This window comes from Jaminaea rosea (genome assembly GCF_003144245.1).
Source record: "Jaminaea rosea strain MCA 5214 unplaced genomic scaffold BDZ90scaffold_3, whole genome shotgun sequence".
NCBI lineage: Eukaryota > Fungi > Basidiomycota > Exobasidiomycetes > Microstromatales > Jaminaea > Jaminaea rosea.
The window spans coordinates 1,378,189-1,400,055 of record NW_020289977.1 but is presented as its reverse complement, the minus strand read 5'-3'; the positions used below and the strand labels follow the sequence as shown (position 1 = coordinate 1,400,055).

Here is a 21,867-nt window from a genome sequence, read left to right as displayed (position 1 = left end):
GATTCTACTATGCTCGTCGATGCTGAGCATCTTCAGCTGGGCGGCGAATGCAGCGAGACTGGATGACATCGTGAGATAATTGGCCTGGCCTGATGCATCCATCCATGCTGAGAGCGAGATGAGAGCCAGATGAGACCGTGGGGAGAGCGCCTTGATTCAGTCGATGGCCTGGCGTGGGAATGCTTCTCATCCTCAGGGCAGAGCTTTGTCAGATACGCGCGTTTCATCGCTACCATCGCGTTGAGCGCGCCGCACGACGCCTTGAGCTCACCACGCGCGGCCTCACTCGCTATCCCGCCGTGAGTCGTCAGCCAATCAAATCAGGACCGATGACCCTCGCTCACTGCTCACTACATTGCCAATACCGCGCCCTGTAAATGTAGCGAAAACAACATGCCGGCACGGGCGGCAGGTGCAAGCTGGGTCATCCGAGTGCTCGCGCCCGTTTGCCTCGGACCCACTCGCCCACTCGCGGCGGCAAAAAAGTGAGATTGGTGCGCACCTCGCTCGCCCTCTTGCCGCCTCTGCCTAGCCCTGCATGGCCCAGACGCCGAAGCGAAGGAGAAGAACACACACAAAACTACGCGCGGGAGGGCGGCGAGAGAAGTCCACTTTCTAACCCACCTCCTCATCTTACCTCGATCATCTCGTCACCACGTTCCTTTCGCAATGGCCTCTGGCTCTTCCTCCTCATCGTCATCATCAGCGTCACCCTCGTCGCGCCGCCGCCACTTCATCATCGTAGGCAGCGGCGTTTACGGCGCATCTACGGCCCTCACCCTCGTCCGCCTAGGACATCGCGTAACGGTCCTCGAGCGCTCCCGCGACGGGTACGCCGCTCACGACTCGGCATCCAACGACTACAACAAGATCATTCGCTCCGACTACTCTAACCCTCACTATCGCCATCTTGCCGAGCTGGCCATCCAGGAATGGAGGGATAGCCCCTTGCTGTCTCGCTACTACCATGAGACGGGGTTCGTCCTTGCCAGTCGATTCAATCAGGAGGAAGGGAGGAAGTACGTGGATAGCTGCCTTTCGCGCGAGCAGCTTGCGGGAAGCCAGCGTAGGCCATACGAGATCAAGGGGCAGGAAGGGATCGCCCGAGCTTTCCCTTCTGCCAGCCATGCGCATCTGGGAACGACGATCAAGGGGCTAGGCGAGACGGCGTTGGGCTATGCGAATCCGCTGGGAGGGTGGGCAGAGGCTGCCAATGCGACAAACGCCGTACTGGACGAGGCGGTGCGACTAGGCGCGGACGTATTCGGCGGGATCGAAATGGCGGGTCTGATCCTCGAAAAGGACTCAACAGGTCGACCATGCGCGAAAGGCGTGACCACATCAGACGGACAAAGCTTCGAGGCAGATACGGTCATTCTAGCCCCCGGCTCGTGGCTTTCTTCCCTCCTCAAGACCTGCCTCCCTCACGACCAGATGTGGCACTCCCTCCCTCACGGCCCGCTGCGCCCCTCCGGCCAGGTAGTCATGACACTTCAGTTGGACAGCGCCTCTCGCGCCCGCTACGCCAACGCGCCCGTGGTCCTCGACTACTCGACGGGCTTCTACGTATTCCCACCCAACGCAGACGGCATAGTGAAATGTGCAATCCACGGTCCAGGGTTCCGTTTCCCCGCTCCAGGCGCTTACTCCCCCACGATGCCCACCTACGGGAGTAGCGGCGGCGCCGCATCAATTGCTCCTGGCTCGCTCCTGAGCATAGGTTCCGAGTGGCGCGGTCAGCTTCAGCCCCTCGAGCACATCCCCGAGGACACGGAAACGTTGCTTCGCTCCCTCCTTCACGACATCTATCCCGAGCTGGCCACGATCCCCAACAGCGAGCGACGTGTGTGCTGGTACGCGGACTCTTCCTCCCTCGATGAGAATTGGCTCCTCGACTGGCATCCGCGTGTGGGGAACCTCTTCCTCGCTGGCGCAGGGTCAGGGCATGGCTTCAAGTTCTTGCCGTGCATGGGGGACATTGTGGCGGAGAGGATGGGGCTGGCCCAGCCTTCCAAGTGGACTTCGGAGGAGAATCCCTGGAAGCAGCATCAGGAGCGCGTATGGACGTTGCAATATCGCGAGGAGGTGGCGCAGAAGGGTAAGGCGAAGGAGGTGAGGGCGCGACTGTAAATGGGCGAGAGGGCGGCGAGCAGATCAGTACCGCACGCACGTATAGAGGTGACGCTTTGTTGTATTTAGAGTGCTTGAAGATTAGAAGAGATAGACTGACGTTGAATACGGTGTGAGAAAGAAGCTGTGGATATGATGATGAAACGTGATATCAGAAAAATGCTGGACGGCGTGGCGTGGTGTGGCGTGGGTGGGCTTGGCACGCGGGTCTCTCAGCGCCTCGTGCGTCCCCCCTTGATAGCCTCCTCCACCACCTGCTCATAGCTAGCCAGCGCCGGCTTGCCACTAAAGGCGGCCTGCGCATTATACCTCGCCACGACGAGGGGCACCTCCTTCTGGAGGAAGCGCAGCGCGAGGGACATCTCGCGATCCCGCCCATGGCGGTCTCCTACGGCGATCTGCGAAGAGAAGAGGGGCAGGTACTCGTCGAGGCGATTCGACGGCGACGCGGCAGCAGCAGCAGCAGTTGGGGCTGAGTCAGCGTCGCGAGAGTCGCTTGGGCGTCGCGCGTCCGTGTGCGAAGATACTGGGGTGGGGTTGTCACGAGGTGCTCGGCGAGGGTTGGCGTCATGCGTTGACGTGGGGCGCGTTCGTGCTGCGGGCTCCGGCGTTGTGAATGAGTGGTCGATGTCGTTGGAGTCGTCGTAGCCGTTGTCATTGTAGCCATTGTCATCCTGGCGGCGCTGCTCGCGCTCACGACGAGGAGTGTGGCCGAGCAACCCCCTACGGCCGAAGCCCGGGTCCTCATCCTGACGCAACGTCGTACCGCTGGCGCTGGCGCTGGGGCGCTCGGCCGCACGCTGCTGCTGCTTTGCCCGTGCATCCGCAAGTCGCTGGGGCAGTCTCTTGAGGTGTGTACGATAGGCGTCGTCGACGCTTGCCCTACCACGCGGGAAGCCCGAGTCATGGTAATCCTTGTCGCAGAGTAGATCTTGAATCCCAAACAGGTACGCGAGCTGCACGATGGTCTTGCACCCATCGACGTCCCACTCCTTGGCAACGGGCGAGACGGGGCACCAATGGCCGTCGTTATTCATGCGTGAATCCTCCATCAGGCGACGATAGACTGCGAGGCGAGCAGCGGAGCGATGCAGAGCGGGTGGTTCGTAGCCATTGGCGTTGCAAGGGATGGAGCCGGAGATGCAATGTTCGCACGCTTGTGAAGGTGGGCGGGGACGACATTCCTGGCCGCCTTGGTAGCACTGGAAGCAAGGGTAGAGATACCCTGATGTGCGAGGCAGAGGGCGAGGGTACAGAGGGAGGAGCCGGAGACGGAGGCATCTGCGAGCGTCTGCGACGTTTTGCAGGGGGAGGCTCTTCGTCGTGCTCGACCTTGGGCGTGGCCGTCTTGACGTCGTTGAGTCGAGGATAAAATGGCGCTGGTGAATGAGGGACAGATGACATTTCGAGAAGCGCCGCAGTTTCGACTGAGCGCTTCGAAGGCGACACTGCTGCCGCTGGATATCTTGGAACGGATGCTGCTACTGATGACGTGCGATTGACTGAGCTGAGAGGAGGAGGTAGCTTGGCAGGGGTAGAAGGTGCCGGCGCCATCTTGGGTGCAGAGGACGCTCGTCGCTGTCGGTGAGGTGGGATGGGCAGGCCAGCTTTCTCGTAATCCTCGTCGAAGAGGAGGTGCTCGATGCCGAAGCTGATGGCCAGGCCTACGATGCCTTCCTTCCAGTGGCGGGGGTCGCAAGGGACAGGGGGTGGGTTGGGGTTGCCCTCGTTGAGCTTGGCAGCCTCTGCGCAGAGGCATTTGTAGATCTGCGGGTGCGAGAAGAGAAGCAGATGATTAGCGTGCGAGACCGGCAGTCCAGCCTTCTGGTGCTGCGCACTCACCTCAGTCTTGACTTGGCGGCGATAGCGGGGAGCTGGGCGGGCGGAGGTGGGGAGGTGAGTGCGTTGTCGCAGCTGTATGCTCGCGTTGCACTCACCCTGTCCGTCGACGTTGCAAGGCGAAGACCCGGCCTTGAGGCACGTCTCACAATATCGACTGCCTTGCTGTATCAAACACTTTTGCTGCCTACTCCAGCAGGTGTAGCAGGCAACGGCAGCCTCTTCGCACTTGACCGTGCTTGGGGACGAGGCTGGTACAGCTGGTAGTAGCGACGGGTCGCCGTTGTCGCTGCTGGACTCGTCGGGAGTCGCGATTGAACCTGGATCAAAGTCAGGATCTTTGGCGTGGTCGGACGCGGACGTATCGGTGGAATCGCTTTTGCTGTCACGGCTGGGCGACCTTGCCATGGCAGGCGCAGAGGGGCGCAAACCTGAGGAGCGACTGTGCGGTCAAGGAGGCTGTGGTGAGGGGAGTGTGGTATTGGAGAGAAGCGAAGAAGGGCAAGAAGCGCGCTCAGACTCCCCACCGCGATGTGACTGGATTCGTGTGTGTGTGCCAGGCCCCTCATCGCGAACAAGGCAAGAGGGACGGCAGGCGCGGGCGGGCGTCAGCGGCAGACAGGCAGACAGGGCGGCTGACGCTGCTCAGCTCTCGTGCGTCGACCTGAGAAGGGCACTTTGCGAATCAACGTCGACTTCGGCGTCGACTTCGAGCAGCTCGTTCTCGCCGCTATATCTTTCTTCGGCTTGAATTTTTTTTTGACCTCCTCATTCGTGTTGCGTTGCGTGTTGGAAAGCAGAGGCAGTCAGCACTCGCCGGCGCGTGTGGTCATCGCCCACTTTCAACTGCCTGCCTGCCTGCCTGCCGCGGTGCCCGGTGCTGCAGGGTTTGGCGCGGAGAGATGCGTGAGTGGAGATGGATGGGCCAATGTCAAACAAAGTGGCGGGTGTGAGAGGTGCATCGCATAGCTGCCATTACTACCATCATCTCCCCTACGTCCCCTCATCGTACTCGATGGCATGACAGCGCCCTCACCCACCAAACACAAGCCAAAGCCCGCGGGCACTCCGGGCAAAGGCATCTCGCCATCCGGCGTTCGTTCCCGCGCTCAGCTGAATCGCCGCCAGTCATTCACCTCACGCAAAGTATCCTCGAAAAGCAGTCGCTTTGCACCTACCTCGTCCGAGCAGCCCTTACTGGGCGGCCTTACCTTCCTCGACATCGTCTTCATCGGCGTAGCATACAGCGTCAACCTGCTCAAGACGCTAGGCCTCGCCGAGCTGGCGGATATAGCTTGGCATGCGCTGCGCTACACCTTTACTGCGCTGCCCTTTGCCTTCTACCAGAGGTGGTCGCGCAGCCAAAGCCCAGCTCCTCGCGAAGACAGCGCCGTCTTGTCGTCAAGCGAGGACGACATCCTCGATGAAAAGAAGAAGCAGCGTCCTTCCCCCATCGAGCAGAGCCCTGCGCAGCTCTCCCCTTTCCACCACCTCGTCATCCTCCTCACCCGCTTTGCATGCTCTCATTTCCCTCACCTCCTCCCGCGAGTCCTGTTCGCCGAGGAGACGATGCTTCCATTCGTCGGCTGGAGGACAGGCGGGGCCAGCTGGGGCTTGATGCGCGAGATGGTCGGCGAAGAGTGGAAGGCGGTATGGCTGGGTGACGATGCGTATATGAGCGAAGAAGCGCGAAGAGAAGAGGTAGGCGCCAGGAAAACAACGACGCTCTTCTACCTGCACGGCGGCGGCTTCTCGCTAGGCAGCGTATCCTTCTACGCCGAAGCCCTGCTGCGGGTGCTCAACAAAATCGCATTCATCGAGGGTCCCGACACAGCACGAGCGAGGTGCATCGCCGTGGAGTACGACCTCAGTCCAAGCGCAAGGTTCCCACAACCCCTCTTGCAATGTCTGCGCTGCTATGCTCACCTCGTTGAAGTTGAAAAGATGGACCCGCGCTACATCACCTTCGCGGGCGACTCTGCGGGAGGCAATCTGGCAATGAGCATGCTCCTCGTCCTCTCGGGCCAGGCGAAAGATCAGACGGCTCTGGCTGAGCGCGACTGGTCGCAACTCCCTATGCCGGGCAAGGCGCTCCTCATCAGCCCGTGGTGCGATCTACGACCCAAGCAAGCGCACGCCTTTGCCAGCCTGCGCGACGATGTCAAGGAGCAGCGGAAGAGTGGCGCTAAACGCGAGGACAAGAAGCGCCGCGACGCGCAGCAGAGCGCAACGCTCGCCGACTCGATGGTGTCGTACGACTGGTGAGGCGCGGCCTTGACATTGCGAGAGTTGAGCAACGCACTGACCCTTCCTCCCTCTCCCGCACGCACGCCAGGGACTACGTCGCCTCCGAAACGCTTCTACACTTCGCCCAAGTCTACGCCGGAGTCCTCCCCGAGCCACGCCGCGTAGCAGGACCACTCGGCTGGCTCTCGCACCTCTGCGGCGTGCTGGGCCAAGGAGTCGAGGCGGAACGCTCCAAGCCCTCCTCCAGGTCAACGCGGGGTCGCAAGCGTAAGCGCGGGATGCGAGTGATGGACCCAGCGCGACGACTGGCTACGGCTGTCAATGAGCTCCTGGAGCGTCCCCTCTTCGAAAGACTCAAGGCTGCCGTCCCCGACTCCACAGCCCTCTCACAGAGCTCGCATGCCGACGCCGCCCTCGCTACTCCTGTACCTAGCTTCAGCGCCGGTCTGCAACCCCTCTTCACCCCGCGCGATCGCACCACGCGCAAGGTCCTCTCCACCGCTCAGCTGCACGACCCGCCTTCCACGCCTTCCTCCCTAGACTCCAACATCCTCCTCTCCCCCATCCTCGGCGACTGGACACAAGTCCACCTCGCAGGCGGCGCCCTCGTCACCTGGGGCGAACGCGAACGTCTCTCGGCGGATATCGAGTCGTGGGTCGAGCAGGTGCACAGCGGCATGACCCCCGACGAGCTGCGCGCCGGCTACGTCGAGGACGATCAGCCGCGCCAGGATGGGCACAAAGAGCTGGAATTGCGCGAGAGGAAAGAGAGGGGAAAGTGGTTGAAGGCAGTCGTAGAGCATGGACCGGGAGGTGTACATGCCTGGCCGTTCGTCTCGATGTACCTTGCCGGGACGGAGGAGGAGCGCGAGAGGGGGTTGGAGACGCTTGCGAGATTTGTGGCTGCGGAGAAGCGCGTGGAGCACGAGGAGCGCGAAGAGGAGGAGGAGGAGGAGGGGTACTTTGATCAGGGAGGGGCGTTTGGCTCTGGCATGAGCAGCCCGACATTCACTAGCGGGGATGCTCGCATCGCAGCAGCCGGACGCCGTTTTACCGACGAAGAGTACCAGGAGGCTCTGGGATTGGGTGTGACGCTCGGAGGGAGCAGGCCGGCCCTCTCGCTCAGCACTACGCCCACCACCCCTTCGTCTGCCTCTCGCACGCCAACTCGCACTCCAATGTCCGTCACACCTCCTACGACTACGCCCGGCTCTCCTAGCGAGTATGCGCGCGCCTCGCCACGCTCACGGCGCATTGAGTCGGGCGAACCAGCGAGGGGGAGGAGGCTGGGAGACTCTCGCCCACTATGGTGGACAACGACGCAAGCCGCGCCGCCCGCGGAGCAGGGCAGTTCGGAGGTGAGCATCAGCACGGCGGAGGTGGATGAAGAAGACGAGGAGGACGGCGACGAAGACGACGAGCTCGAGGAGGAAGCAGAAGAAGAAGAGCGCATCCCACCAGCACCTTTGCATCCATCCGACTTCGGCCTCTCCTACGCACCCTTGCGCCGCGACGCAGAGGGGTTGAGCGATATCGCTGAAGAGGCTAGCGTGTTATCCGCCTCGCCCTCCCTCTCGCCACAGCGAGGCGGGCAAGAAGAAGAACAAGGCGGAGACGACGACGACGACGACGACGCGGATTCGCTCTTCTCGCCTCAGACCCGACACTACATCCGACTCGAGGCGGAGAGACAGCTTGCGAGGGAAAGTGCTGCGGAGCACGGCACACAGGACAACAGTAGAGGGTCCCGCGATGCGTGGTGGGCGTGAACAGACAGAGGCTTGTTGTACATACCATTCCTTTGATATCCCCGCGGGCGAAAAACATCAGGCCAAGAGCATTCCAACCACGCCATCCTGGTCGGACTGCGGATCGTTCCAACTGGCGTAGGCCGGACGGCGATCTGCTTTTTCTCTCGTAGCGTCAAGTGGTCTTCTGAGGCGACACCATCCCCTACGCCCTTATACCCCTCGCCCACTCGACCGGACCCCAACAAATGCAAATGCAGGGCACTTGTTGCGTCACAACACGAGTCCAGATGATCGGTGGTGTATTTTCGAGCCGTGCCCTTGCCCTCGCGCTGAGTTGACGCAATGAGCTCTGACAGCGGCGGCGGCGTCGTGATAAAAAAGTCGTAGCTGCCTCCTTGTCCTCCTTGAGTGCCTATCTCATCCTACACCACGCCACCACAGAACCTAGCATGCGAGCCATCATCTTCACACTCGCCATGACGCTCCTCGTCCTCCTCGCGGGAACTCACCACTGCAAGGCCGACCTTCCCCCCGCGCCCGCCGATGCTCTAGTGAGCTGCTTCTTCGACGATTTGTGCAACGACTTCGACCAGTACGTCAAAGGCGACAAATCGGCGCACTTTAGCTGCAATGGTATCAAGCCAGTGCGCGCTGGTGGCTCCTTCTGTCGCAACTGCAAGCAGTGCCCCTGCAAAGATTGCATCGCAGCAAAGTATGACCAGGGGAAGTGCTACGTGGGATACTATGCCGGGCTTGTTCAGTGGTGCGGGTAAGAGAAGGCGTGCAGAGGTTGCGAGTGGGATTTGTGCACGCTGGGACTGGTCTCGAGCGAGTGACATTGAAGTCGTCATGGTGATCTGTAATGTCCATCTCTCCACAAGCTCTTCATGGCCTGCATGACTTGCCCATCAACCCCTTCTCTCACACACCACCATCCTCACCGCCCTCAATCCCCACACCATCGCGTGTACCCCGGGTAGCATTCGTCCACATGGACAGGCCTGCAATTCGAGCAGGGGCATTGATGGCACTCTCTACATATAGCAGCCACGGGTCCCGCCACTGCCTTGAAGGAAACGCATACGCCGTCGAAATACGTCGAGCCCTTGTGATCGCCGGTGATGTTGTGGTTGTACGTCTGGCAAGCGGCATCCGAGAAACAGGTTCCAAGCGTGGGTAGCTCAGGAGCGGGCTTATCCTTGTCCTTGTCCTTGTCCTTGTCTTTCTTTTTCTTAGCGTCCACGAGGCTGAGTGTCGGACCGCCGAGGATGAAGACTATCAGCGCTCGGAGAGGTAGCAGTTTGAGAGGGCGCATTGTAGGTGCAATTGCCAGTAGAAGTCAGGAGGAAAAGATGACGCTCGAATCTTCATCTGTCGTCAGCGAGGTACGTCCTCATTGACGTGTCCATCGCCGACCCAAGGGCAGGGGGAAAGGGTCAGAGGGGACATCGCGGTCCGCGATCGAGTGCGGCGCTGAGCAGGCATCAAGGCGAAGAGGCGCTACAATTGCGGTGACGGGATGGAGAAGGGAGCAGCGACAATCGCCAAGATTTGCTCCTCATCATCGTAGGACTGCCTGGCTAAGATGGGCTTTCTCTTCGATGATCCCGAGCGGATGGTGGAGAGGCAAGAGAGGATGTGAGCATCGCAGCGGTTGTTCATCCTGAGAAAAGACGCGACGCGGCGCGGACCACGTGTTTCAGCTGGAGCGCTCCTCAATGGCGATGAAAGATGACTGCAAGCTGACAGAGGAGCGAGAGCTAAGTGGGCTGCCTCTTGGCGGCGTAGCTTTGAGACCGGCCTGCGCCTACATTTCAGCCTCCAAGTTGCCCTTCGAATGAATGCCGCCAATGCCTTGTCCTTCATTCCCAGACAGCACCGGCATATCTGCGTGCGCTGAGAGTCAACTCAATAGGACGCTCTCCCCTGCAATGCTCTTGCTCACATTCACGATGCTGGTAACGAACGCGTTCGTCTCCCCTCGTCCCCTCCGTAGGTGTTGCTTTGGCCTCCAGTTGCTCTTTCTCTGCTGCTTGCCGCTCGCCGCCTGCCTCGGCTGGGCAGCCACACACCCGCCCACCAGAGGGCCCCTCTCGCCGCCTTCCCGCCCGGCCTGTGTGTGTTCGCCAAGTCGCCGCGGGGTCGTGAGCAGGCGCGGAGGATGAGGTGCATCACACACACCGGACACCGCCTCCAGGGCGGAGCTCGACCAGGGGGCAGCGAAAGCAAAAGCAACACAGCCGCCGCCGGCCAGCTGCTGCGTGAACTAAGGGAGGGACAAGGCACCAAGCCGCTCTTGTGACGCCTGCAAGGATGCGCGAGACTGCTGCTGTTGGCTGCCGTTAGCTGCTTGCGTCTGCTGCTGCGTCGTCCGTCATGCTTTCTTTGTACACTCTCTACCTTTACCTTGTTCCCGCTGTGAGGCTCATCTCGTCGTCGTCGTCGTCGTCGTCGCCGCCGTCTACTCGACAACTCTACACTCCGTCCGCCGGTCGCTCTTGAGCATCGATCGCATCGCATCGACACACCTTCTTTTGTTTGTCGGGTCGCTCGAGCTTTTCGTGAGCTAGGCGTATTCGTCTCTTCCTGCTTCCCCACTTCACCACACCACCAACACTACCACCACCACCCTCGTCGCATCTCACCACAACACGCCTCGATGAGCTACCAGTACGGCGCTGGCGCCGGGTACGATGGGAGCAACGACTACAGCGACCCGTATGGCGGGGGTAGGAGGCAGCAGCAGTCGAGCTACCCTGGCAATGGCGGTCAAGGTGGAAGGCGGACGAGGCAGCATTCAGAGGTGAGCTTGTGCGGGCACGATGTCTTGAGCTGCGTCTGACAAGGATGCTGCACTGCACTTTCCGTCTCTACCAGGACCCTCTCCGTCACGACGCTCCCTATGCGCCGCCAATGATGGAGCCTGGCTACTCGTACTCTTCCACGGGCCTCAACGCCCCCAATCCCTTCTACAGTTCCGCAGATGCCAACGGCAGCTACACCAGCGTTGTCGGTGGCGCAGGGACGAGTGATACCAATCACAGCATGATGCCAGGCTCGGGCGCAGTCTATACTCCAGGCTACGAAGACGAGAGCAAGCAGCCCCTCAACGAAAAGTACGGCGCAGGCACTGTGGGCTACCAGCTCCAGGATTACCAAGTCGGCGGGCCAGGCTTCGCACCTCCGCGTACCAACACGCCTTACTCGAGCGCCCAAGACTCTCAATCAGATAGCGCTTCACAGGCTGCGTGGGTTCAGCGTCAACAGATCCCCAAACGTGGCCTCACTCGCAAGGTGAAACTGACGCGAGGCAACTGGATCGTTGACCATCGCGTCCCGACGGCGGTCCGCAATGCCGTCGAGCCCAAATGGGGTTCGGGTGTCCAGACCAACGAGTTCTCTCACATGCGATATACTGCCGCTACCTGCGATCCCGACGACTTTACCGCCGAAAATGGTTGGACTCTCAGGACATCATCCCAATACCAGCGCGACACAGAGCTGCTCATCGCTATTACCTATTACAATGAAGACCGCATCCTCCTCGCTCGTACACTGCATGGAGTCATGCTCAACATTCGCGACATCTGCAAGTCGAAAGCCAGCAAGTTCTGGAGGAGATCAGCAGAGGAGGGAAGACCGGGATGGCAGCGCATCGTCGTCTCGCTCATCTTTGACGGTATCGACCCGTGTGACAAAGAGGTCCTTGATCTCCTCGCTACAGTCGGTGTCTACCAGGATGGAGTCATGAAGAAGAAGGTCGACGGCAAGGAGACGGTCGCCCACCTCTTCGAGTACACGACGCAGCTGTCCGTAGACCCAAGTCCAGCACTCGTCCAACCGCATCGCGACGATCCATCCAACCTCGTGCCCGTGCAGATGATCTTCTGCCTCAAGCAACGCAACTCCAAGAAGATCAACTCGCATCGCTGGCTCTTCAACGCCATTGGCAAGCAGCTCCAGCCTGAGATCTGCATCCTCCTCGATGCGGGTACCAAGCCGGGACACAAGTCGCTCTACTACCTATGGGAGGCCTTCTACAACAACAAGAATCTTGGCGGAGCATGTGGAGAGATTCACGCCATGTTGAAGGGTGGACGCAAGCTCATCAACCCGCTCGTTGCTGCGCAGAACTTTGAGTACAAGTGAGTTCGCGCGGAGCGTGCAGAGAGAGAGTCGCGCGCCTGCTGACCCATTGCTCTTTCCTCTCTCTCGCGCGCGCCCGCCAGAATGTCCAACATCTTGGACAAGCCCCTCGAGTCGAGCTTCGGCTACGTCTCTGTGTTGCCCGGCGCCTTCTCTGCGTACCGATACCGAGCCATCCAGGGTCGCCCACTCCAGCAGTACTTCCACGGCGACCACACGCTCGCCGATCGTCTTGGCAAAAAGGGAATCCACGGCATGGGCATCTTCACCAAGAACATGTTCCTCGCCGAAGACCGTATCCTCTGCTTCGAGCTTGTCGCCAAGGCCGGAGACAAGTGGACGCTCACCTACGTCAAGCCGGCAAAGGGAGAGACGGACGTGCCCGAGGGAGTCGCCGAGCTCATCTCGCAGCGACGTCGTTGGCTCAACGGGTCCTTTGCCGCTTCCGTCTACGCTACGGTGCACTTCTTCCGCATCTACAAGAGCAATCATGGGATTATTCGACTCTTCTTCTTCCACCTCCAAGCACTCTACAACATCTTCGTCCTCTTCTTCTCGTGGTTCGCCTTGGCGAACTTGTGGCTCACCTTTTCGATTATCATCCAGTTCTTGCCGGAGCAGCTCCTCAAGAACTCGGGACAGACGACGCTCGAGATCTTCCACTGGGTCAACCTCGTTCTCAAGTGGATCTACGTCTTCTTCCTCGTCCTGCAATTCGTCCTCGCGCTGGGCAACAGACCAAAGGGCGAGCGAGCGACGTACATCACATCGTTCGTCGTCTTTGGCCTTCTTGGCCTGTACCTCATCGTCACTTCACTCTGGCTCACGGTCAACTCCTTTGCGGACAAGAACCTGACGACGCTTGCAGGCATCAAGTCCCTCTTCACCAGCCAGGAGAACGCAGTCCTGATCGCAGCCCTCGCAGCCACGTTCGGCGTCTACCTCATCGCCTCGATCCTCTTTGCCGACCCGCTCCATATGATCACCAGCTTCCCGCAGTACCTCGTCATCGCGCCTAGCTTCATCAACATCCTCAACGTGTACTCGTTCTGCAACTTGCACGACGTCTCGTGGGGCACAAAGGGAAGCGATAAAGCGGACAGTCTGCCTTCGGTTGACACGAAGAAGGACAAAGGGCCGGCGGGCACCGTGGAGGAGGTAGAGCGTCCCCAGGAGGACATCGATGCTACGTTCAAGGACGTCGTATCACGCGCCGTTGCGCCCATGCATGCCGAGACGGGCGAGAAGGAGAAGCCAACGATGGACGACGGCAACAAGACGTTCCGTACTCGTCTCCTCGCCATCTGGCTGCTCAGCAACGGCATTCTCACTGTGGCCATTGAGAATGTCAATGGGTACAACGAGGGCTTGACGCAGAAGCAGATCAATCAGGTGCAGTCCACCAAGCAGTCGACGTACTTCTCCATCATCCTGTGGTCGACCTTTGGACTGGCGCTGTTCCGCTTCATCGGCGCGCTACACTACTGGGTCATCAGGCAGTCGACTCGTTGCTTCCGCAAGAGCTGAGCGTGCGCGACGGATCTCTCCTCCGTACCTTGTCACAACGCCATAAACGCTAGATGCTGCGCTCCATCCGCGATCCGTGTACGTCAGTCACTCTTCACTACCCTCCTCCCCCTCACCTCTTTATCCCTCCTGCCTCCCAATCTCCTTCTCTGTTACATCTAACTCAGCGCCTCGCCTCGCCCCGCCTCGCTTCGCCTCACTTCTCTCAATGGACAGTATCTTGCTACACACACATCCAAAACGTGTCATCTATCCATGCCCCTCTCACGCAGCCAGCGCCCCCTCCACGACGAGCGACGAGGCAGGCGCGAAATTGCACCCATTGATCCGGGGTGGTGGACGAGCTTGCCCCCACTCTCACGCTCGTCGTCGAAGGCGCGAGGGCAAAGAGGCAACGTAGTGGCGGAGCGGGCCGCGGGCCGTAGGGCGGGAGGTGCGCGAGGGGCGCGGATGTAAAGTGAGCGCCCTCATCGCGAGGGACCGTGATCCGTCACTGCCCGTTCCCAGGCTCTCGAAGAGACATGGGCGATGAGCTTCTCCGTCTTGTCTTCTTACCACCACCTACTCGCCACTCCCCCGCGCTCCGTGCCTCCCCGATCATCATCATGTCGTCGTCCAACACGACGGCCCTCACCGCCACAACTGACCCCAATGACCCAACGAACACCCCGCTCCTCCTCGCCGACTGCTACGCAATGGACCGCACCTGGTGGCACGACCACACGATCATGACGCTCCTCCTCGTCGAGTCGATCAACCTCTGGCCGCCCCTCTTTCGAATGATCTGTCGAGCGCACCAGAGACGCCCTCATCCTCGACCCAACATGAGCGAGTCGCTCTTCTTCTGGATCTACTTCATGACATTCATGGGGTGCATCACCAAGTTCCTCAATTGGTATCGCGCTTACCCTACGCAGCCCTTCTGTCACGTCACGGCGTGGATGGAGGCGGCCGGCATCCACCTTGGCGCGGGTGTGGTACCCCTCGCCATGGCCCAGCGAGCCATCGCCGTTTGGTCACAAGGCGGGGTGCGTCGCTGGCCCTTTTGGCTCTTTACGACACTCGGCTTGGCCCACTTTGGCTTCACCTTCGTCGAGCTCTACTTCTACGGCAAACCAAATGCGGTCGAGGCTGGTTCTTGTGCTACACCGCAGGCTCTCGTGGATGAGGTGGCCGACTTCAAGCCGTGGCAATACATTCACTTTTACTACCTGCTTTGGTCCATTAGCGTCGATGCGAGCATTACGGCTGCGACCATCTACAAGCTCATCACGAACAAGGGGCCTTACGGTTGGTTGGGCTTCTCGCGCTTGTTGCTGGACAACTCCATTCATTACTTCACCGTAGTCACCGCAGTCAATGTGACGCAATTTGCGTCCTTTTGTGAGTATGCGAGAGAGAGGAGCGGGAGAGAGTAGCAGTTGCGATTCTTTACAGACCCACTCTACCCTCGCACAGGGTTCCCCTCCAAGTGGAACTTCGGCGACTCGACGGAGCTGGCCTTCTCCATTGCCTGTCTCTTCGGTATGCGTCTCCTTGCCAAGGAGCAGGACTACGCGCACGGCCATCGACCTCCTGGCAGCGAGTTGGCCAACTGCAATCTCAACTACGCTACCGACTCGCCGCAGCGCGATGCCAGCCACGGCGGCAGCGGCGGCAGCGGCGGCTGCGGTGGAGCAGGTAGTCGCGGCCTGGCAGGGAAGTTCAGCGCGACAGTGTCTCGCTTCACGCGCGCTGGTACGCTCAAAGAAACGCCTCACAGCCAGCAGCAAGAAGCTCATGAGCAAGGACCTCGAAACCCGGGCAGCGTCGAACGCGACGGCGGCAGCGCGCTGGCGGCTGCTACGACAGGGGGCCGCCGCGACCGCGCTCGCTCCCGATCCTCTGGTGCTTCGTATCGACCTTCATCTGCTCCTGGATCGTCCAAGGGAGCTAACGCAAATCTCTCTCGCGAGAACAGCTCGACTTCCGTGCCTATGCTGCCGTTCATAAGCTACTTGGATTCGCCTCGCGCGCCTCACATGCAAGGTGGCTCTAGCATCCACCGCGGGGGAAGCAATCAGTCGAAGGAAGAGGGCGAGGAAGAGCAACGTGGTCGACCTAGGACCACATCGACGAAGCAGTCCTCTAGTGGGATGTCAAAGGGAGAGTGAGGGGAAGCTGAAGGAGAGCACGCGTCGACTGACGTCGAGCCTACGCTGCGTGGCAGGCCTGCCTTCAGGGCCAACTATCTCTGAGTGTGGGGTTCGAGAGCTCCAGGGCATGCTTGCTTGCGGTCCTGTACGCGTCTGTGATGTCTGAATGTTGTGCCTTTTGCGTCTCTCTGTCTCTCTATCGAAATCGATTGTTACTTGTCTCTCGCACGGCAGGTCTCCTCTCGGCTGACGAGGAGGATGATTGATCGGTGGAGCGGGCGGCGCCTCTGTGTTTTCCCCGCATCTCGTCTCGCGTGGGTCGACTGGCGTGCGGACGGACGGACGGACGGACGGTCGACTGAGCCCTTGTTCCTTCTTCTCTTCTCTCCACCTCAACTCGCACCTCGCCCAGCATGGCTCCTGCCCCTCTGCCCATCCACGAGAGTCTCTACGCCTCTCTTCTGGCCTGGGCAAACGAGCCGATAGCTATCACGTCCAAAGTCTCCATCAAGCCCTATGAGCTGCGCACTGAGCTCTTCGTCTTTGTGGGCGCAATTGCCTTTTGGATCATCCATCTCGTAGGGAAGAGCACCAATCGCCGCTTGGCCCACAATTGGGTGCGAGAGGCGTTGCCCATGATCGAAAAGGAATTTGCTACGACGGCGAATGATGGGCAAGGCAAGGGGGAGCTCCTCCTTTGGAATGGAGGGGACGAGGCTGTTCTGTACGCTAGTGGGAGGAGGAGCGTTGAGAGGTGAGCGCGCGCGCGCACGGCCGAGGCAGAGAGTACCAAGCATGTACACAATGGCTGATCACCCCTCGCTTCATGCCACGACGCAGCATGCATGCCCACTTCTCCCTCACCCCACGCCAAGACCCGCTCCTCTACTTGTACCACTTCATCTCGGACATTGCCCTTGCCACTCCCCTCTCCTCTGCGCGGGACACCCTCACCTTGACCTTCCAACTGCCCACGCCGCCAGCCGCCGCAACAAGCGACGTCTTCGGCGTCTTTTCCATCGTCGACAAGCGCTGCCTCCAATCGCTCCGCCAAGCCCGACCTTTCGACCTCAGCTTCGCCCGTCTCCTCGAAAGCAACGATGAACGCGAGAGGCGCAGCTTGTCGCAACAGTGGGCCGTTATGAGCGAGAATGCTGAGCTGACCGACAGCTACCTCGGCGAAGTGGGTCAGAAGGGTGATGCCCGCCGCGCCAAAGTAGGGATCCAGACTGTCCTCAACTCTGCTGCGGGTGAGTGGCTGGAAAGCCTCATCCTCACCGACGTGCCGCAGCATCGACCGGAAAGCGTCGCGGCCGCCACTGCCGCTGCGACTGCGCAACACCCTCGCCTCCTCATCGTCAATTTGCGCGTACCCCGTGGGGCCGCCTCGATCCGCAACTCCCTGCCCTTGCTGCTCTGCGCATGCAACATCCTCGACGCCATCGACCTCAATGTTATCCCTCCTTTGACGGACCGCGCACGCACAAAGATGCGCAGCGCTCGCCAGGCAGTCGATGCTGCTGTGCTTAAAGAGCTGCAGGAGGAGGAAGGAGGAGGTGAAGATGAAAAGGCCAAAGGGAAGCAGAGCAAGGCTAAGAATCGTGGAGAGATGAGTGAGAAGGAGCAACAGAAGCGCAAGGAGTTGGAAGAGAAGAGGGCGAGGAGGAAGGCGCAGGGCAAGATGAAGGTCGGAGGCAGGGCGTGAGGCGTAACAAGGGAGGCTAGAGGGAGAGGTAGCTTGCTGGGACAAGGGGAGAAGACTGTTACTCGCAGCAAAAGGAATGAAATCAAAGGCATCTCGCACGCACCTTTCGGCTGTGCATTGCATTCTCGCCGCTCTCACTCCTGCATCGACGCCTCGCCCGCAACGGCAGCACTCCAAGCCCTCTTGGCCGCCTCACGAACCCACAGCGCCGTCTCCTGCGCATCATCGCCACCACTCAGAAGCAGACCCTGCACCTCCTCAACATCCTTGTCCACGTCGTTCAGATAGAGGGAGACGTCGACCCCAGCCTGTCGCCCGCGTTGGAATCGCGCAGCCAGCACATCTCTGCGGGGCTCAGCGCACGCCTGTTCCTCGAGCCAGCTTGCCCACGCCTCCCCTCCGGCGGCGAGTGCGCCCTCCAACCCGCCAGCATCATCAAAGAGGTCACGAGCCATCTCCGCTTCGTCTTGCGCCAAGGTCGCAGCCACGGCGTACCATTGCGTCGAAGCGACGACATCGCGCTGCTGCTCCTCGGTCCTGCCACGCGTCTGGACAACACGTCCCGCCCAGTCGTCGAAGAGGAGTGCGCGACGCAGTACGGCTCGTGCGGACTCGAGGCGACGAGCAGAGGGGAGACGCTGTTGCGCAACCGTGGCGGCAGAGGCGGCGGGAGTGCGTACGAGGACTTGCAGCGCGGTCAGTGGGTCCGGCCCTGCTGGTGGGGAGACGAGCGTAAGGACGTCCACCAGGTCCTCGGCGCCCAATGTGTCTGGCCCACAAGCCTCTTCACTCTGGTCGTCCTCCGTCTGCACAAGACGACGACCCAGCTTGGCAAGATGCGCGGCGTACGCCTCCTGGCCACGCACGCAGAGTCGATCCACCGAAGACGGTAGGGCCTCCTCCGTGCCGAGCTGCTCGCGAAGACGATAGTGCACGGCTACGAGGTCCAGCGCATCGTCTATTCGCTCGATGGCGCGTTGCTCCTTCTCGGTCGCGATGGCTGCCTCGTCTAGGTCGGCAACGTACGCAAGCTTGCCCAAGGAGAGGAGAAGATGCCTCTCTGCCAAGGCCGAGGAAGTCGCGTCGGCGTCGTGCTTGTGGTGCGGAGCGCGGACGGCTGAGCGTAGTAGTGTCGTCGACGCGGAGCGATACACGTTGAGGGAGATGTCGTGCAGCCAGGAAATGCTGGCGAGCTGGGCAGTCTCGTCTTCGTCTTCATCCGCATCCCGCTCTTCCTCCTGCTCGATCCCCTCCTGCTCGTCATCCCCCGCATGCAAATACTCGCGCAACATCTCCCCCCACTTGCCCTCCCCCAAGCGAAGCAATTCCCTAACCTCCCCGCGCTGCACCAGCGAACCGTACAGGTCCCACGCAAACGCGCGTCCGTACTTGCGCAAGTAATGCTCGACCTGTTGCGCCGGGTCCCCCGTGCTCTCGTCGAGGCATAGCGCAACGAGGGTCGCATAGTCGCCGTGCTGTTCTGCAAGCTGAAATGCCCTGTCTGGACGACCGGCAAGGCTGGCGAGAGGGCCGATCATGCGCGGAAGGGCAGAACGATAGCGGGCTTCTACTGCGGAGCGTTCCTTGTCCAGGTGGGTCTGGCCGTGGTGCGCATGTTGCTCGCCTGCAATGCCAGCCGCGTCGCGATGTCGCAAGAAGCTGATGCGCTCCGCGTACGCGAGCAAGGCGTAGCGTGCAAGCTCGCACAGCTGCGTCTTGAGCTCGAGCTGGAGTGACGAGGGTGTCGCTCCTTGCTCGTCTGCATCGCTAGCGTATTCGTCCTGGTCGACACGGTCAACGCGACTGCCCAGCTCGCGCTTACGATCCCGGATCAAAGCCTCAGTCGCAAAGTACAGAGCCTCAAGGAGGGCGAGACTGCTCGCTTTGCAAGTCCACGTCTCACCGGTTGTGGTCATCATCGCGCTGGCTTGCGTCTGCTCGGCCGCCTGTTGCTGCGTTACCGTCACGCCGTACTTGTTCGCAGCCACGCCACTCTGCCTGAGACGTTGCGCCGCCTGGAAAGCCGTCACGGCGACTCGGTCGATGGCGGCAATCTCGCGCGCCCGAACCTCGATACGACTAGACTGCGCCGGAGCAGCAGAAAGGCGTTGCTGTAGACGCTCGAAGACGGCAACGATGCTTTGCGCGTGCGACTTGAAGAAGGCGCGAACGGCGTCCGACCCGAAACCGCCCACACTGCCCAGGCTAGCGCTCATTACATCCTCGATGGCGCTGCTGAGAGCAGAGGAGGGCGACGATGAGCTGGCGGCTGCCATTTGTTGGTTGTGCAGCTTCCAGAGATCCGTCACGGCTGCCAGGAGTTGAGCGTCGGCGAGGAGCTTGCATCGCGTGCGCATGGGAAGGCGTGAGACGAGATCATTGCTGCGTAGCGCGTCGATTAGGCCTGCAAGGCGGGCACCACGATCGGCCAGATGGGCACGAACGTCCACGAACGTCTCGAGGTAGACGGAGGAAGACGTGACGATGGACGTGCTGATATGCTCGCTCGCGGCAGCCAAGTCGCCCTGTCCTGCCTGCGCTTGCGAGATGCCAAAGGAGAGTGGGTTAGCCACGTCGAGCACGTCGAAGAAGACTGCCTGCTCGAGTCTTGACTGCAGGCGATCGTTGAGGGCTGCCTGGCGCTCTGCAGGGTGGCTCAGTCGCTCCTGGAAGTTCTTGGCCGCTGCCACGCTGACTTCGACGAGAAGGGCACCACTCTGCGCCGATAGGCAGGATAGCGGGGCGAGGGAGGGGTCGGCCGCTTCTACGTCTGCACCTTCAAAGCCGAAACCCAGGAAGCGGTTGCGTGCACTGTCCTTGAGCGCGATATGGTCTTCGAATTGCTCGCCGCTGAGGAGTGTTGTGACGAGGACGTCCGGGAACGCGGCAAAGGCCATGTCGGCTCCATTGGGGATAATGAGGTGCGGCGAGCTGTACGGGCGCGGGTCGCGGAGCGAGCGATAGTCGAGGGGCGTGTTGCCCGCGAGCGCAAAGGCTGCGGTGGATTGGAGCGTGACGATACCGTACTTGAGGGGCTTGTTCGGTTGCGAGGCGTGCGAGTAGAGGAGAGAGAGGGAGCCGTCGCTGCGAGAGGCTCCGTCGAGGACATTTACGTCGATGTGCGTGGTTTGAGCATCGGAGGGTGGCATGATCTCCTCGGCGATGATAGTTGCTACGTCTTGCTCGGCCATCAGCCTTTCTCCACCTCCATCTACGAGGCGCCATTTCTGCACCATCCTATGACCAAAGGCGTAGACGTCCCTGTACCCCTGGTCGGCTACAGGCGGGCAGACTGCCAATCCGATGAGCCCATCGAAGCCAGGCATGGCCGACGTAGGGGCACTGGCAAAGAAGCGGCCGAACAGTCCACGAGTCTGATTGAATGGCGAAAGCTGCGGCTGAAGTCGCCCTCCAGCAGATACGAGGCTGAGCCGGAAGAGGCGCGACGCGCTCGTTGCAATGACGTACGTGGTCGCCTCGCAGCGGCAGAGGGCTACAACGGACTCTGATGCGCCGAGCACGATGTCTACTCGCTGCGATGAGCGGTCTTGCCCAGCGAGAGAAGCGGCTACACTATCCCAGAAGCGGATGTGGCCGTCCAAGGAGACGAGGACGAGGCCCGGGTCTCGATTGCCCGTTCGTGGAACGAGTGCGGCGTGCGGGAGGGCAGATAGGTTGGATGAAGAGGGCGAAGAGGACGAGGAAGGGGACGAAGCGAAGGTGTAGCAGGTAGTGAACTGCGAGGGGGCCGATGATTGCGGAGAAAAGGTCCATACGAACGTCTTTGAGGCGGTGACGAGGAGGGCGTGGCCGGTTGAGACGTCGAGCTGGCCCTTGACTGCATCGATGTAGGGGTCTGTGAGAGCAGTAGGGGTGAGATAGAGTGGATGTATGCACTTGAGAAGGGCTACTACTGACCTGCTTTCTGCAGTGCTTCATTGACTTGGCGGGGCAACGTAGAGAGGAGCGTGACTGCGCTGAAGCCATCGTGCTTGAGAATCGATCCAACTGTTAGGGAGGCGGGAGGTGCACCTAACATGCTTCTTTCTTCCCCCGCATCATTGCCATCGTGTGTTGCTAGGTTGCTCTTCGCAGGGCGGATTGTCCTCCTCGGCGTTGTCGAGGGGGCTGGCGAAGCGCGAATCGAGCGAGAAGGTGTACCACCGGGTCGAGGCGAGCGAGTGGACGAAGCTACAGAGGATGAGGATGGCCTTGGTCTATCTCTGTTTACCCTCTTGGACGGCGTATGAGCCGCCACTGGCGAATTGAACATTGGCGCCAGACACTCAGGGTGATTGGGAGTGATGGTTGCAGAGAAAGCACGACAACCTGCACGACTCGTGTCCATCCTTCTCGTTGCGAGTCTTCCTCGCGCGTCTCCGTCTCC

At 60.7% G+C, this 21,867-nt stretch overlaps 10 protein-coding genes across 10 annotated transcripts; 6 read left to right on the top strand and 4 right to left on the bottom strand.

Moving 5' to 3' along the window:
• The first annotated feature begins 247 nt into the window (after positions 1-247).
• Positions 248-2,234, top strand: BDZ90DRAFT_231218 (FAD dependent oxidoreductase). Its single transcript, XM_025505767.1, has one exon. The coding sequence runs from the start codon at positions 670-672 to the stop codon at positions 2,128-2,130; it is 1,461 nt and encodes a 486-aa protein (XP_025363853.1). The 5' UTR covers positions 248-669; the 3' UTR covers positions 2,131-2,234.
• A 108-nt stretch (positions 2,235-2,342) lies between these two features.
• On the bottom strand, positions 2,343-4,377 carry BDZ90DRAFT_278615 (hypothetical protein; the record flags this gene model as incomplete). The annotated part of the gene is made up of 5 exons (XM_025509107.1): positions 2,343-3,196; positions 3,286-3,355; positions 3,385-3,897; positions 3,973-4,004; positions 4,068-4,377. The coding sequence occupies 5 exons, from the start codon at positions 4,375-4,377 to the stop codon at positions 2,343-2,345; spliced, it is 1,779 nt and encodes a 592-aa protein (XP_025363852.1).
• Positions 4,378-4,989: 612 nt separating this feature from the next.
• BDZ90DRAFT_226420 (alpha/beta-hydrolase) lies at positions 4,990-7,985 on the top strand (the record flags this gene model as incomplete). Its single annotated transcript, XM_025504709.1, has 2 exons — positions 4,990-6,230; positions 6,305-7,985. 2 exons carry the CDS (start codon positions 4,990-4,992, stop codon positions 7,983-7,985), a joined length of 2,922 nt encoding a protein of 973 aa, XP_025363851.1.
• Positions 7,986-8,187: 202 nt separating this feature from the next.
• On the top strand, positions 8,188-8,827 carry BDZ90DRAFT_142194 (hypothetical protein). The gene has a single exon (XM_025503479.1). The coding sequence runs from the start codon at positions 8,417-8,419 to the stop codon at positions 8,738-8,740; it is 324 nt and encodes a 107-aa protein (XP_025363850.1). The 5' UTR covers positions 8,188-8,416; the 3' UTR covers positions 8,741-8,827.
• Positions 8,828-8,894: 67 nt separating this feature from the next.
• On the bottom strand, positions 8,895-9,404 carry BDZ90DRAFT_231216 (hypothetical protein). The gene has a single exon (XM_025505766.1). It carries the CDS (start codon positions 9,280-9,282, stop codon positions 8,914-8,916), a length of 369 nt encoding a protein of 122 aa, XP_025363849.1. The 5' UTR covers positions 9,283-9,404; the 3' UTR covers positions 8,895-8,913.
• Positions 9,375-10,117, bottom strand: BDZ90DRAFT_142177 (hypothetical protein). The gene is made up of 2 exons (XM_025503478.1): positions 9,913-10,117; positions 9,375-9,854 (listed from the first exon to the last, which is right to left on the bottom strand). Exon 2 carries the CDS (start codon positions 9,831-9,833, stop codon positions 9,468-9,470), a length of 366 nt encoding a protein of 121 aa, XP_025363848.1. The 5' UTR covers positions 9,834-9,854; positions 9,913-10,117; the 3' UTR covers positions 9,375-9,467.
• Positions 10,118-10,883: 766 nt separating this feature from the next.
• On the top strand, positions 10,884-13,640 carry BDZ90DRAFT_217675 (putative chitin synthase 1; the record flags this gene model as incomplete). The annotated part of the gene is made up of 2 exons (XM_025504329.1): positions 10,884-12,112; positions 12,197-13,640. The coding sequence occupies 2 exons, from the start codon at positions 10,884-10,886 to the stop codon at positions 13,638-13,640; spliced, it is 2,673 nt and encodes an 890-aa protein (XP_025363847.1).
• A 261-nt stretch (positions 13,641-13,901) lies between these two features.
• BDZ90DRAFT_142129 (hypothetical protein) lies at positions 13,902-15,991 on the top strand. Its single transcript, XM_025503477.1, has 2 exons — positions 13,902-15,023; positions 15,078-15,991. Exons 1-2 carry the CDS (start codon positions 14,162-14,164, stop codon positions 15,791-15,793), a joined length of 1,578 nt encoding a protein of 525 aa, XP_025363846.1. The 5' UTR covers positions 13,902-14,161; the 3' UTR covers positions 15,794-15,991.
• A 153-nt stretch (positions 15,992-16,144) lies between these two features.
• Positions 16,145-17,759, top strand: BDZ90DRAFT_231212 (hypothetical protein). Its single transcript, XM_025505765.1, has 3 exons — positions 16,145-16,527; positions 16,614-17,516; positions 17,584-17,759. The coding sequence occupies exons 1-2, from the start codon at positions 16,189-16,191 to the stop codon at positions 17,478-17,480; spliced, it is 1,206 nt and encodes a 401-aa protein (XP_025363845.1). The 5' UTR covers positions 16,145-16,188; the 3' UTR covers positions 17,481-17,516; positions 17,584-17,759.
• On the bottom strand, positions 17,547-21,788 carry BDZ90DRAFT_231211 (hypothetical protein). The gene is made up of 2 exons (XM_025505764.1): positions 21,399-21,788; positions 17,547-21,336 (listed from the first exon to the last, which is right to left on the bottom strand). Exons 1-2 carry the CDS (start codon positions 21,751-21,753, stop codon positions 17,615-17,617), a joined length of 4,077 nt encoding a protein of 1,358 aa, XP_025363844.1. The 5' UTR covers positions 21,754-21,788; the 3' UTR covers positions 17,547-17,614.
• Between the last annotated feature and the right edge of the window lie 79 nt (positions 21,789-21,867).

What these genes read in the sequence shown, in the direction of transcription:
- BDZ90DRAFT_231218 (XM_025505767.1), top strand. Translation starts at nt 670, where the DNA reads ATGGCCTCTGGCTCTTCCTCCTCATCGTCATCATCAGCGTCACCCTCG.
- BDZ90DRAFT_142194 (XM_025503479.1), top strand. Translation starts at nt 8,417, where the DNA reads ATGCGAGCCATCATCTTCACACTCGCCATGACGCTCCTCGTCCTCCTC.
- BDZ90DRAFT_231216 (XM_025505766.1), bottom strand. Translation starts at nt 9,282, where the DNA reads ATGCGCCCTCTCAAACTGCTACCTCTCCGAGCGCTGATAGTCTTCATC.
- BDZ90DRAFT_142177 (XM_025503478.1), bottom strand. Translation starts at nt 9,833, where the DNA reads ATGAAGGACAAGGCATTGGCGGCATTCATTCGAAGGGCAACTTGGAGG.
- BDZ90DRAFT_142129 (XM_025503477.1), top strand. Translation starts at nt 14,162, where the DNA reads ATGGGCGATGAGCTTCTCCGTCTTGTCTTCTTACCACCACCTACTCGC. An exon ending in GACGCAATTTGCGTCCTTTT is followed by an intron (nt 15,024 to 15,077) that starts GTGAGTATGCGA and finishes GATTCTTTACAG; the next exon opens with ACCCACTCTACCCTCGCACA.
- BDZ90DRAFT_231212 (XM_025505765.1), top strand. Translation starts at nt 16,189, where the DNA reads ATGGCTCCTGCCCCTCTGCCCATCCACGAGAGTCTCTACGCCTCTCTT. An exon ending in GTGGGAGGAGGAGCGTTGAG is followed by an intron (nt 16,528 to 16,613) that starts AGGTGAGCGCGC and finishes ATGCCACGACGC; the next exon opens with AGCATGCATGCCCACTTCTC.
- BDZ90DRAFT_231211 (XM_025505764.1), bottom strand. Translation starts at nt 21,753, where the DNA reads ATGTTCAATTCGCCAGTGGCGGCTCATACGCCGTCCAAGAGGGTAAAC. An exon ending in TGAAGCACTGCAGAAAGCAG is followed by an intron (nt 21,337 to 21,398) that starts GTCAGTAGTAGC and finishes CTGCTCTCACAG; the next exon opens with ACCCCTACATCGATGCAGTC.